At 37.6% G+C, this 13,464-nt stretch overlaps 4 protein-coding genes across 4 annotated transcripts; 2 read left to right on the top strand and 2 right to left on the bottom strand.

The window, feature by feature from the left end:
• Positions 1–1,257: 1,257 nt before the first annotated feature.
• Positions 1,258–8,359, top strand: RB195_021559 (uncharacterized protein; the record flags this gene model as incomplete). Its single annotated transcript, XM_064208365.1, has 5 exons — positions 1,258–1,308; positions 2,429–2,537; positions 2,661–2,755; positions 7,459–7,555; positions 8,166–8,359. 5 exons carry the CDS (start codon positions 1,258–1,260, stop codon positions 8,357–8,359), a joined length of 546 nt encoding a protein of 181 aa, XP_064064246.1.
• Positions 8,360–10,845: 2,486 nt separating this feature from the next.
• On the bottom strand, positions 10,846–11,235 carry RB195_021558 (uncharacterized protein; the record flags this gene model as incomplete). Its single annotated transcript, XM_064208364.1, has 1 exon — positions 10,846–11,235. The coding sequence occupies one exon, from the start codon at positions 11,233–11,235 to the stop codon at positions 10,846–10,848; it is 390 nt and encodes a 129-aa protein (XP_064064245.1).
• Positions 11,236–11,801: 566 nt separating this feature from the next.
• RB195_021557 (uncharacterized protein) lies at positions 11,802–12,497 on the top strand (the record flags this gene model as incomplete). The annotated part of the gene is made up of 3 exons (XM_064208363.1): positions 11,802–11,949; positions 12,009–12,096; positions 12,317–12,497. 3 exons carry the CDS (start codon positions 11,802–11,804, stop codon positions 12,495–12,497), a joined length of 417 nt encoding a protein of 138 aa, XP_064064244.1.
• Positions 12,435–12,893, bottom strand: RB195_021556 (uncharacterized protein; the record flags this gene model as incomplete). The annotated part of the gene is made up of 1 exon (XM_064208362.1): positions 12,435–12,893. One exon carries the CDS (start codon positions 12,891–12,893, stop codon positions 12,435–12,437), a length of 459 nt encoding a protein of 152 aa, XP_064064243.1.
• Between the last annotated feature and the right edge of the window lie 571 nt (positions 12,894–13,464).

Here is a 13,464-nt window from a genome sequence, read left to right as displayed (position 1 = left end):
CACCATTTGTTGTATGTATATTGCTTGGACTATCCACAAAAATGAGACTCGGATTCGGTACTAGTAAGCATTGGATATTGGTCATTTGAGCTATATTGAGTTGTAACAAAAGTTAATTGTAAATTTATCAATAAATCACTAGTCATGTACGAAGTAGTAATTGCTACGAAGTTTGCTTGAAACGAATGGGAACATACCCGAGTTCGAGGAGTTTGTTCATTCATTCGAGGCGATGAAGAAAATATTGAAAATCAAATTACTCTAATGAGCGGATCAAATTCAGTCCGTTATGCTCACCTTGCTATGATGGTCAGTAGTCGTGATGTTCCGAAATGAAAAAAAAAATGAAATTCTCAGCTTGATTATGCATTTAAACTTAAGTAATCCCAAAGTATATATATATATATATATATATATATATATATATATATATATATATATATACAAGCTAGCAAGTGGTTCGATTACTGGTACTTAGCACATGCAATTTGCCAAATTAATAATTACAAATTAATAGTTGCGTCAATACAGAGTGATATTGTATGAACATCTAAAAATATATGGAAAAAATTGGAGAAATCCCTTATACTCGAGGTATTTAAGCAAGCACAATTTTCAAAAATCGGGGAAACCCTAAACTCAATCCCTACTCTCAATCTTGTGTGGAGTCAACAACTTGTAGTTTCTATTAACTATCAAGAAATCCTTTTTCCGGCGCTTCACAGTGAACTGATTACAGGTAATGAACCTTAGTTTTTATAGACACCACATCCCGTTTTCCTTGACATCATTTTTAGACCAGAGGCAGTGTTTATATTCGCTTAATCCTCTCTGTCAGCCAGCTGTCCCTCGGCAAGCTTACGCCATCCGGTGCTGCCCGCAACCAACAAAATCGCCCTCAGGCTAACTTTTGCACACTTTCCTTCCAGCTTTGAGTGTCGATGAATCCATTTCCATTGAAATAATCGTCATCGATTCGTGCACACAGTTATGGGTATGGAATGTTAATGGTTCCTACCTGTAACTTGACCTTGCATTCGCGTTTGGATTTCCTCCCTATGGAGCGAATCTCATCTTTTACTCCGCAAACTTGCTTACTGGGGAACATTTCCGTATAAAACAGGGCTATCAACAGCTGACGCGTGTTAATGTGCGAGTTTGAGCGAACTCGTCGCAAGCCGCACACTGCTTTCTCTGCTTTCCGGTCTACGCTGAAAACTCGCGTTCGCCAGCCATTTAAAGGACGCCTGTTCTTTCATGTTCCGCACCTACGAACATGGATGTAAACAGTATAAACCCACTCTCAGGGTGAGTCTCATATTATTTTTCCAATACAACGACTTTTCTTGTGGAAATACTTCTGTTTTTGCTCCGAACTTTTCCACTTCTGTTATTTGTTCTAGTTTAATCTATTACTTGCATTTAGAACTACTATCAATATGTTTCGTGAGATTATCAAAGTCTAACTGATTGTCTAAGAAAACGTAATTCACTGGTTATTTTTCGGTAAAGGTTGCACCCACACGCTGCATTCATGCTTCACATGATTTCACAAAAAATCGAAAGTTTTTCTCAAAAATTACTCATTGACTATATAATAATCAAATCTAATATCTCCCCCGGTTTGTGCAAACTGTGAAAATTCGATAATTCTCATTAAGAATTGAAAAAATTCTGAATTATTTCTCTATGGAAATTCCTCTAATCAAAGCCTTTAATACCAAAGAAATTCTAAATGACGTTAATTTCCTGAAGTCCGTGCTTGAAATGCTGTGACCAATCAAAAGATGGTTCCGATATTTATGAAAGAGCAACTGATTTGAGCTTAATCGGCAAGCTAACAGTTGAAGAAAATTATAGGTAAAAAACATTTGCGTGAACTTTGAACCATCGGCTTTTCAACAAAGTAACTTTCCTGCTACTAAAAATCACTTGTAATGATTTTCCAACTCCATATGAGTTCAAACAATCTCAACAATTTTCTTCTAACTCACCAAGTTCCGCATAATTTTTCGTAGCGTGTCTCAACTTTTTTTTTGTTTCTGGATCCACGTCAAGCGATGAATCCTCACATTACCAGGGTAAACAAACGTATCTTTAGCGACGTTTGGAATTTAGTAATTATTTGTATGCGGGAACGCCTCATAATTTACCCTTCATAAATGTTTAAATAAATCAATTAATTTAAAAAACTAGAGATTTGCTCAGCATTCATATGTGCATTGCAACTGTTGATTTGTTGATGTCATCGACAAACAATTTTCTGTATTTTTGAGCTCATCAAAAAACTTTCGAATAGGATAAGAACAAGGCAATTTTCAATTTAATTTAGTGCACAACATTCCTCGTTCTTGAAAACAGTGCTGGAGCAGGAGAAAAACAATGCTTCAGAAATGCTCCCTTTATATTTAAGTGTTTGATTTTTCAGTTTATTTGCTCCAGTTTGTCACTAACGATTTCATTGTGCGAATTTGCCTTAGCAGTTTACGAGTATTCATATTCAAGAGGAGGAAATGCAATAGCTGCTATTTTTACTTGTATGTTGATTCTATTCTTTTCTTTATTCTTTTCTCCTATTATTTATATTATAAACAATATCTCTTCTACAATTTTTAAAACTAGTTTGGCTCATATTAAATCAAAACGTTGCTCCCGTTCAGGCGTATTCTCCTTCCACGGGTGCATCACACTTTTATACTTTATTGGAATAATAAGGCGAAATCCACCTCTTCTTGTCCCATTTTTAACACTACAGGTGAGTCTTTACACCAGTACTACTAGTAGTACTCGACTAGTATTACTAGGATATCTGAGTACATGAAATATCGGGATGAGGGACCGAATGGGTGCGATAGAGAGACGTACGAAGAAATGAAAAGATTCAATGGCGACACATATTCTTATGTATTACATGAAAATATTTCACAAATTTTGTTATTGTTACAAGGTGGATGAAAAAACAAAAAAGCCCCTGTATACAAATCTGAGCGGATGAAAAAAAAATTTCTATTCCTTCACGACCATGTACATTTCTTCGGTTGAGGACCTTCTCTTTTTTGAATAACAGGTGAAATAAAGCTAAGATAGATATTAAGTGGATTTTCTTGTTCTCGCTTGTGTGTTATATATTATTTGTTACCGTATTGAGGCCTATCTTAAATATTTACGATATGGGAAAACGACTTCAGAGCTGAGCGTTTTTGCAATATAATCCAATTTTGAGGACTAAGGGATTCATTCATATATTTATTAAATTAGCATGTTTCAATGATTGTTTCAGTCGAAAATTTTGTTATATGCTTATGCTCCTGGTGCGTTACACACACTCACACGTAACCTAAAGGAGTGTTCTCGCAACCCTTGTTAGAGGTGACCAGTCAATCACAAGACCACAGTGGAATCACAAGGCCCTTAGAGATTATCCAGGCAACTGTGCTTGGATATCATCTTGCTTGGATATCATCATCATCTACAATACTGCGCACGAACATTGAAAAACCGCCGGTGAGTGAACTGACTGTGCGACACTGTCGGCCACCGCCGCTTGCTCTAAACTTGTCATAAGATGTAAATTTCAGAATAACGTATACGTCATAAGGTTCCACTCCCTGAGATCTATTTAAAACAGGCATTTTGCTGAAAAGGGAGCAAAATGCCGCCGAATATCTGAGAAAAAGCACTAATTGACACTTTACACCTTTGACGTGTCCAGAGATTTTCCAGAGGAAATTCCAGAGAGAACTTTTATATTTCATCAGAATGAGAAAATACTGCTGAAGGCAACCAGGTAAAATTGTGGGCTTATTATTTACCTAAATCATGTATGCGATTCTGATTATTATGCAAAATTGTAGTTTGTCTTTAATTTCAACCTTTGTTGAAAATAAATAGGTATGAAAATATTGGAAAATGAAGCAGAGCGTGTAGTGCAGCCGAAAAGATGCTAGGCTGGACGACTGGACGATCGACCCTATGGTTCGCATCCGACTAGTTCCACTGAAGCCTTTCCTCCCTCCGAGTAGATAAATTGGTACCGAACTTAGGATGATGAAAGCACTGACTTGGCCACCGGCTAGTTCCTGGTAGTCATTGAAAGGCTGCATGAGTGTTCATAAACTTCAAACGGTTCTCAGGCAAAGACGAACGCGTAAGCGCGTCCCCACGGATTGATCAACACAGTTAGCTGTAACTAAATCACGTCAAAGCACTTCCGATAACACTTTATCAAAACAACCAATAAAATCGCGACTAAGCTCGGCTATATCTGACTGGCAATTGGATTTTGTGAGATTCGTATTGCATATGGAGAGGCGAGCTTCGTTCGTATACTAGAGCAGCGCAAATGAAAATCTCATTTTTCATAGTACCATTCGTTTCTGCACAACTGCTAATCTCCAGAATAGCTTTCAAACCGAAGGAACTCAAACAGAGCTCTTAAAACACATAATGTACTTCAGTTTATGAAGATGAATGGATTTTTTTGCTTTCTTATAGCACCGTCCTGTCAGAATTCCCGTAGCAAGGAAGAATTTGGAAATTTCGACTAGGTCTTATGGAACTTCTAATTATTTAACTATTATTATTTATAAACTGTTATTAACTATCACTATTTATATTATTATTGCTAACTACTATTTATTAACAACTATTAATTAACAAAGAAATTGAGTTTTCCACAGCATTGAGTTTAATGATGTCGTTTTCAAAACGATTCGAGATTCTTTATTTTGTGTGAGACTCTGCGGAGCAGTCATTTTCGAACCTCAGCCAGAGCTGGCCAGCACCATCTGCAGTCACAGCTATACCGTTAAAGAACAAAATTACGCGGAAATTGCATAATTTTGTTTAAGAAAACCTAAGAATTAATCCTTTCCAATTACAAAAAAAAAATTAAAGATATCCAATTTAAAGACTGAGAATAATGGGTCGGATTCTAATGGATATTTTTAGTGTTTTCTTGCAATAATAGTTTCAAAAGGTCAGATGTAATTGTGCTCTATCGCGATTTCATTGGCTATATTAATAAGTTGTATTCTTGTAACAAAGGTTCTTTGAAATGCAAACTATAATTTCATACAGTAACCAAAATCGCAGAAATGTGTAAAAAAAATAATAAATCAACATTTTCATATGGTTCCCTTCAGCTATTTTTCATGTTCTGATGAAATACCAGTTTTCGGATAGATCTCAAAGACAGGAATCTAATGATAAAAAGTGTTTTGAAATCTCTATGACTACAAAAGATCAAGCGACGGTGTCCGGACAGTGCTGCACAGTGTTCATGCGTAGCATTATACTTGTTAGAATCCACTTTCATAACGGAGTTCTTGCTCAAATGAAACATTCAAAAAATAGCAGGTAAGCCGGTTATCGTCGGGATTTTTTTTAATTATTCAAATCCGTTTTCTTCGAAGTAATGAAGCGAGAAAATTTCCACGCTTCTAAATATTCTTCGCTATGGACGACAAGTAAAAAGAAATCGAATGGCACAAAGTTGGCGACTCCTATGCTGCATACAAAACTCGTCCTAAGCATTGCTACCTGAAGATTCGTCATTCGCATTTATGGAATCAGTGTGCCTAGTAGTCCAAATTATGCATGTAAGAATCTCAACTAGAATAAGTAGTTGTAACTCGACCTTTAAGACCTTTACGTGCCAAAATCTAAGCTGGAATCACAGAAGAGCAACATTGGTATGAAAGAGTAATTTTGAACGATGTTGGTATTTTCTCTATAATACAGGATGCGTCAAATTTACTGAAGCACAGCGCGCGGCGCAAGTTTCATCGATATTGGCAGCCGTCAGCTATATAAATCATATTTTGTGTGTTTTACTTCTTAATTGTCATGCGTACAATCTAGTTTCACAAATTATCTGGTTATTTTTTAGCATGACTAAGCATATCAAGTCATCTTTGTTCCATCACTGAGCTTCACATGGGAGACATTCCGGCACTCTTGATTCAGCAACGTCGGGGATGAGATGACTCTTTATGCATCGAACCGTTTCATCGAATTCCACAAACACTTGTATGCAAAACGAACACAATCGTTGTGAACGAGGTAGCCACCGATCCATGCTCACCCCAAGTGCTACCAAGAAAGTCCGCGAGAAAATCCTCAGAAATCGAGAATGTTCTGCTTGACCAATTATCTGGTTTCATTGGAGAACGAACTGCTTCCTTGGGCACTCGCTCGCTTACTCACTCACTCACTCTAATACCCATCAATGGACCTTCCAACAAGACGGAGCTCTAGCCCACAACTGTCTCCCCGCCCAGACTTGGTTTGTGTAGAAGTACCCGAATTTCATCTTGTTTAGGCAGTTATCGCCATGTTCTCCTGATTTGAATACGTTAGATTACTCATTCTGGAGTGTGTTGGAATCAAAAATCTGTAAAAGAGCCCAACGCAGCATCAGTGCATTGAAAAATCGCTCTAGGAGACCTGGGAAGAGCTGAATGTGCTCTACTTCCGTGCTAAAGTTGCTGAGTTCCTCCTCCTTCTTAAGGCCTCTGTCGCAGCTGAAAAAGGAAAATAGTGATAAATAGTTTGTTTCCTATATAAGCAGCAAATTTTGTCCCACTTTAATCCTTCCATTATTCTGGCATTCTTGTTTGATACGGCCACTTTGCTGTGTATTGGTAATTTTGACGTACCCTGCACATAAGGGGTTATGGAGATTAGGGAACTTTGAAGTATATTGAACTTTCCAGGCAGATTTCCAGCGTTCCGAATACCTTGTATAATTCTAGAGAAAGTCACACTTTTAATGGATCATCGTCGATTGTTTGAATGTGATCACAAATGCCCGAGTTACCCGGCGGTCGAGCAAAGCGCCAACACGTTAAACAAAATGTAAGCGTAGAAAACAGTTAGTTTTCTCAAGCGTAATTTCTCAAATGAAACATAACCTGTTTAAGAGACTCCACCGTAACACTGACAAACATTTGACAACTCCTATCATCAGTGACAATCACATTGACAGAAGTCTCCAATATTGAATGATTTTAAGTTCTCGTCACGAAAAGGTCCATTGGTCTTTGTTTTAACGTATTTTTCATCGCTGTATAATTTACACTATCACTGCTGACGTTAACGATACTAAAAAGATTTGGTTTTCCTACTTTTATGTGATTTTTTTCTTGTCAAACCAAATAATTTGAAATAATTAATTTTTCCCTACATTCTTCAAAGGAAGAACTGCAACATTTCTTATTCGACTTCCGCTACGCTATGTTTATTGCAACTCAAAAGACTACACTATGTCACGCCGAATCAATCACAATACAATAAAACTTACGAACACATCAATTTCATGAAAATTGGAAGAGTAAAGGTGAAAGGATAAAAGTGTTTCAAGAAAACTACGGCAGAACCAAGCAGCAGCTATATATGATAGTTATCAGTATTTATAGAGTGGTGATTCTACCTCATTTCGAAACTGCACTATTTCAGCTAATTTTTATGACATCTCTTGGTTTGTTAGTTATTGTATGGTGGATAGCGACTCTGTTAGCGGCGTTTGATTTGGTGCACTACAGGAGCCCAATAGGTGAGAAGCACAGTGCAGTTTTTGCATTCACAACCTAACAGAGTTGTTTTTAAAAAATCAAATGTTATATATGTACATACCTCTTCGAAGTAACCTATAAAAAATTCATTTACAGAGGCGAAGTTTTCAAAACATTCAAGTATAATGCACTGAAGCGCAGACGGAGAACGCCTACACATGTACCAGCTAACACCTAGTCAAACCTGAAAAGCAATTATTTCCTCATAAGCTCTGGTTTGTAAGAGCACGTAAAATACAAGCCATGCAGTATTTTGGTACTTTGCGCAAAGTAACAGGAAGAAAACGTTGATTGAAAACGAACGTTGAAGCGTGATTCTTATTTCTCCACAGTGCACCTTCTTACTTAAAAAGTGAAAGTTGTACAAGAGTGTCTATTTCTCTCACATTGCGTGTGAATTATCTACACAATATATTTTGTGGTTTTTTTAAACTCAATGTTGACGTCAGACGCTAGATCATAGCTAATAAATCATTGATTAATTTTTTATTTGCAATAATGCAAGTGATAAGATAATATGCTGCAATTACTTGTGATTTTTTTTAAGCATAAAACACGGTGTAGAATTAGAAATAGAATCCATATATTCAGAAACCCTTACGAACAGCGAGTTTTTTATGGCGGCCGGTGGTGTATTACTTCTGCTTTTCTTATTATGGGCGAAGATCTCACTCATTCTCTACCGAGGCTACATTTGCACTGAACGAGAGGCACACTACAGGAGAAGGTTATCTTCTGGATTACATATGTCTAGAAGTAATACATTCCCTCCTACTATTGTTTAAATTTCGATACTGATAAAAAATAATATTATGTATGTGGTTCATGTTGTGTCTTGTTCTTGAAGTCATCAGTAGAAATAAATCAATAAAAATATATATTACACGAACAATAAAATGGTATCTACGGTGATTAACTCCAGTAGCGGGAGTATCAGAAAGGTTCGTGCATTCATCACGCTTTTCTAGAGTTAATCATAAATCGGGTAGTAAGCTGTAACGACACGTCTGACCTAAATTTTGCGATAACATCCACAACATCCACAAGTAAAGGCGATTACTCTCTCTCTTTCCCTATTTTAACATCACACGAGTATTGACTGTCCATTCACTCGAACATTTATGTCTATCCACTCCCCACTTTTCAGTAAAAGGATAGTGGATGACATCTTTAGTTCCCTGTTTTCTTATCTTTGCTATATTAAAGACAAAAGATTTCTACGTTCACACATGTATTGCTACTATTTCACCGGAAGACCAGGGTAAGGATTTAGTTCAAATCACTCTCCGAAGATTTTGAACATTTAAGGGAGACAAGTTAAACAATATCAAAACACCTCGTTGTTTAGAGGCAAATACACACATACGGAGCCTAAAAATATATACGGTTTAAAATAATCTAACTCAATAGTATTTCACTATATATACCTTCCATTCTAGCTGTAAAATTTTAGAGATTTTACATACTTTTTTGTTCCTTGACTTCCGTAGTTCTATGTCAGTATAGCTCTCAGTTATACAGCTTTTTTTGTATTTACGACACTTCAAAGATTTTGTTTACAATTTTCTACCCTAACTGACTCATTTTTCAAACTTAATGGTTTCATTGCACTATGGAGGCAAAAGCTCAAGCTCATCTCTAGAGACAGAACTGTGTGTAACAAAACCAATTTAACCATCTTTCAGCGTGAAACTTTCATGAACACTCTAGGTCTCAATGAAATTCCAAGGGATATAAGATCCCAAGAAAAACAAGTAAAACAAGCTGCCGACTTCACTGAAGTGGAGAATTGCAGGGACATTTTACAACAGAAACATGAGTAAAAGAAATTTGGCTTTCTCTACATCTCTTTCCTTTGTTTTTCAATTTTTACCGAATTTTTGATGAGCGAAGCACATTAATCCAGCTTGTATATTTCTGGCTATAAAAAAAACGGTTCAGAAAGTTTAGAGATATTTGACTACCCATGTATTAACATTATGCAAAAAACAGAAATATTTAATGCATAGAAAAAGCATTTCAACAATATATGGGAAAACTCTTCTTTTACTGTTATTCTTTGTTATCATCTACGCCAAAGTGAGCTCCAAATAAAAGGTACATAGCTTATCCGGCAAAATTATGCCAACCATCAACTTAGACGAGTCGTTGCACAATTTTTGGTTCCAAAAGTCAATATCTTAACTTCTGTTTTCACTCCTCTGTTATTTTTTGTTTCGACAACTTTTCCGCTTCTTAATTGATTGTTTGCCGCTGATTCAGTTTAAAGAAAAGAGTTCTTCTGCAGTTCTATAAAATAGACAGCTTCATTCAAATATAACGAATTGGTAAGTTACACCCTACTATGTAGGCCACTTCCCCGGGGGGGTGGTGAAAAATAGGCCACTCAAAAACTTCTATAATCAAAAATTGCAACCGACTTTGGAACATCGGAACATGACTTACTTTCCACTCCTTCCTGCAAATTATCTTTTTGAACTTTAATTTTGAACTGTTGAAATTTACTTCAAACGTTTGTAATTGATCTTTCAAAAGCAGTTCTCTTATATCAGAGCGCACCACATTTTTTGATGCTGACACCTTGGGTGATAAAATATCTATCACTGCCAGTGATAATTCATATCTGTATCTGTGTTTAAAGACTAGATAAATGAACAAGTTATATATGTTTTCATATAAAATATGTCTGCATACGTGTGTTCAATGCTGTCCAAGAAGACTCTAAAAGATCTCCAGTAGGTAGATAAATTGTTAGATAATGAGCCTTAACAGTTCCTTTACAAAATAAACCTTGCTACTCTCTAAATTTGTAAATCACAACCAACTCTGCTATGTAAGTGAGAAGAACAAACGAAAACTACAAATTTTTAGCATAATTTTCGAGGAATGTTCCTGCACACCATGAATTTGAGTTTTTGAGTCAAACTCATTATACGTCATCCTTTCACTGCAGAACCTCGTAGTTGTGCAGCACAGTGTTGTTCATTCACGCTTTTCGTTGCGCAAATGTGCATGAATGACTCTTTTATTTTGATTTTTTGGAAGTGAAAAAATGATTACAAAGTGAAAATTCAACTAATACAATAGAACAATCTCATAAAAACCTATTCTTCTTGAAAATATTCGACTTCTGCAGAGTTCTTTTTTAATATAAGAATGTGTAACAAGAAGCGACTACTGTTGCAAATTAGATCAATAAATAAATTCTTAGACAAAGAAGTAGTCGACCAATGTATCTTTTTATGTTTTGATGTGCAAAAAATCACCAAGATTAAATCTGGTATTTTGATGTTCTACTGGAACTGCTACGAGCAAGTTTAGGAACGACAACGACAACAACTACAACTACAACTACAACCACAACCACAACTATGCCAGCAGATTTGGGAATGACAACCACAACTACGTCAGCAGCTTTAGGAACGACAACCACAACGACATCAACGACATCCACAACCACAACTACTACAACTTCCACAACTACTACTGCAGCGACAACAACAACATGAACGTCTTTCCTTTCTTTCTTATGTTTTTCTTCTTTGCTTTTTCGAAGAAAGGGGTTTGTAGGCACCGAATCTCCAAGACTAGTAGATCCATTCGTAAGATTGTAACAGTAACATATTAACAATGGTGTACGGCCCAAGGTTCCCCAAAACATTGCAAAAAGGCGCTGTTGTCCAGCACAACCTCAGATTTCGTACCCTCATAAGTCAAATGCCAAGAGAGAACAAGGAATCTGCAGCAATATATACATACATATATATATATACATATAAATATACATATATATACATATACATATATATATATATATATATATATATATATATATATATATATATATATAACGTTTTGTAACGTTGAACTGTCGATTCCCTTCGACGAAACTTCAGCTAGCCACTCTGTCCAGACCGCAGGAAACACGCAATAAAGGACGTCGCGTCATCAAAATCGATAACTGCACCATCATTGGCGACGATTCTCGTGGAAAATGTGGGAGGCCGCGACGAAGCTTTACGGAACGAGTACAAATACCTAGTGGAGGAGTTTGGTTCAACGTCATCAAGAGGCGCCTTTGAGATCTCAGCGGACGTAAACTTTCGATCGGAAGTGCCCATGCACATATGGAAAGAACCATTACAGAAACCCCTTTTATGAATTGAATACGTTGATGTATATACTAACCAGCAGGTGCTCATTGTTGGAGTCGAAGGGAATGCGAAGATGGGATTTGAACAACAAACCGACGTGCTATTATTCAGTCAGCGAAACGCAGGTCGACCCGTCTGGTCGAATAAGGTGAACAGACGGGCCTCGTCATCGCTTCCACGCACAAGGGGAATCGTCGACACCATCCGTTTACGTGGCAAAGGTTAACTTCTGATTCCTGAAGAGCAGCGCAAGCGAAAGATGAGAACTATCAAGTTTCAGCTCCACCACACCACTTTAACGGGGAAAGCGTTGGAGACGACAACGCCTTTTATAAAGACTTAATTGACCCTGGAGTCCAAGATATCAAGTGAACGGTGATTGTAGGAATTGATGGGAACGCAAAGATGGGTTTTGAACAGGAAATCAATGCGTTTGGATTGTTTCCACACTTAAGAAGAATAACCGACGCCATCTGTTTATATGCAGGAGTCAAAAAGCTTGAGCTGTCTGGAACGCCATGTTCGAGTCAGAGCGCCACTCTTTCCCAGTTTTGATTGTGAGGAAGAGGTTTGCTTTTTCATCTGCAGAGACAAGATCCACGAACAAATCCTATTCATCCACACTACTGGCGACCTGAGCCAGGAGAAACGTCCGAGGATAAAGTTGCGTCGCCAGCTGAAACGGGATCGTGAGAATGAGTGGGCCTCAAGAGAGGAGTTTGAAAAGGCATGGGAGGCAAGGACCGGAGAAGTCCTTATGCTCTACTAAGAGAGCATAGTGGCATAATGTGGAGTGTTCATCTAGCCTCAACACGGCCAACAGAATCGCCGGTGGCGTGGCAACTGCACCACTTTGTAGAGAGCATTTCAGCGCTTTGCTAAGCCAACAAGAATCGTCAGCCCCTAAACTCGAACATGTCCACCAACCGATGTGAATTGTGCTCAGAAAGGAACCACCAACTGCGTTAGAGATTCTAGCCTGCTTAAGGGAGACGGTGATTGACAGTTCTGGAGAAGACGGTGGAATCGGTGCAGAAATGCTGAAATCTCTTCCTTCATCTGGAATTCTATAAATGACAAAGATCATCCGCTCAATATGGATAGACGAAAGGATAACTGACTCGTGAGGACACGATATCATAATCCCTATCCACAAGATCTCCATCGTGGGATCCAGCAACTACCGAGGAATATCTTTGCTACGTATAATGTACAAGGTTTTTTGATCATCTTGGATCTCTTTATCAAACATCGCGGCTAAACCAACCCGAATTGAACCAAGTCTTCAGCTTTTTCCTTGTCGATCTACGATTGACCAGGTGATCATAGTCAGGAGAGTAATCGATGTGTGGCAGAGAAACTCGAAGCCTATGCTGTTAGTTTTTGGACGTTGAAGCCGCTTTCGACACGTCTCACTGAGGCTGCTTTTTTAAAGCGCTTTGTACCCATACTGCTCCACAAAACTTTGTTAGTCTAATCGAGAAGATGAACCAAAGAACAGCTGCTGCTGCTCGAACACCAACCGGATGTATTCAACCGTTTGCAGTGAAAACTGGAGTAAGACAAGGGACTGTCGTAAGACCCTTCCTGTACAACTTTCCCATTGATAATACCATTAAGATCAGTTCATTAGTACCCGTTGATGTCGTTTTAGCATCATTGTGTGTTTGATCAGGTGTTTGTCGTGAAGAGAGTGACTGAAGTGTGCCAGCGTTATTCAGAGACTCTACATTGAA

This window comes from Necator americanus, chromosome X (genome assembly GCF_031761385.1).
Source record: "Necator americanus strain Aroian chromosome X, whole genome shotgun sequence".
NCBI lineage: Eukaryota > Metazoa > Nematoda > Chromadorea > Rhabditida > Ancylostomatidae > Necator > Necator americanus.
The sequence above is the reverse complement of the archived record's forward strand: the minus strand, read 5'-3'. Positions and strand labels throughout refer to the sequence as shown.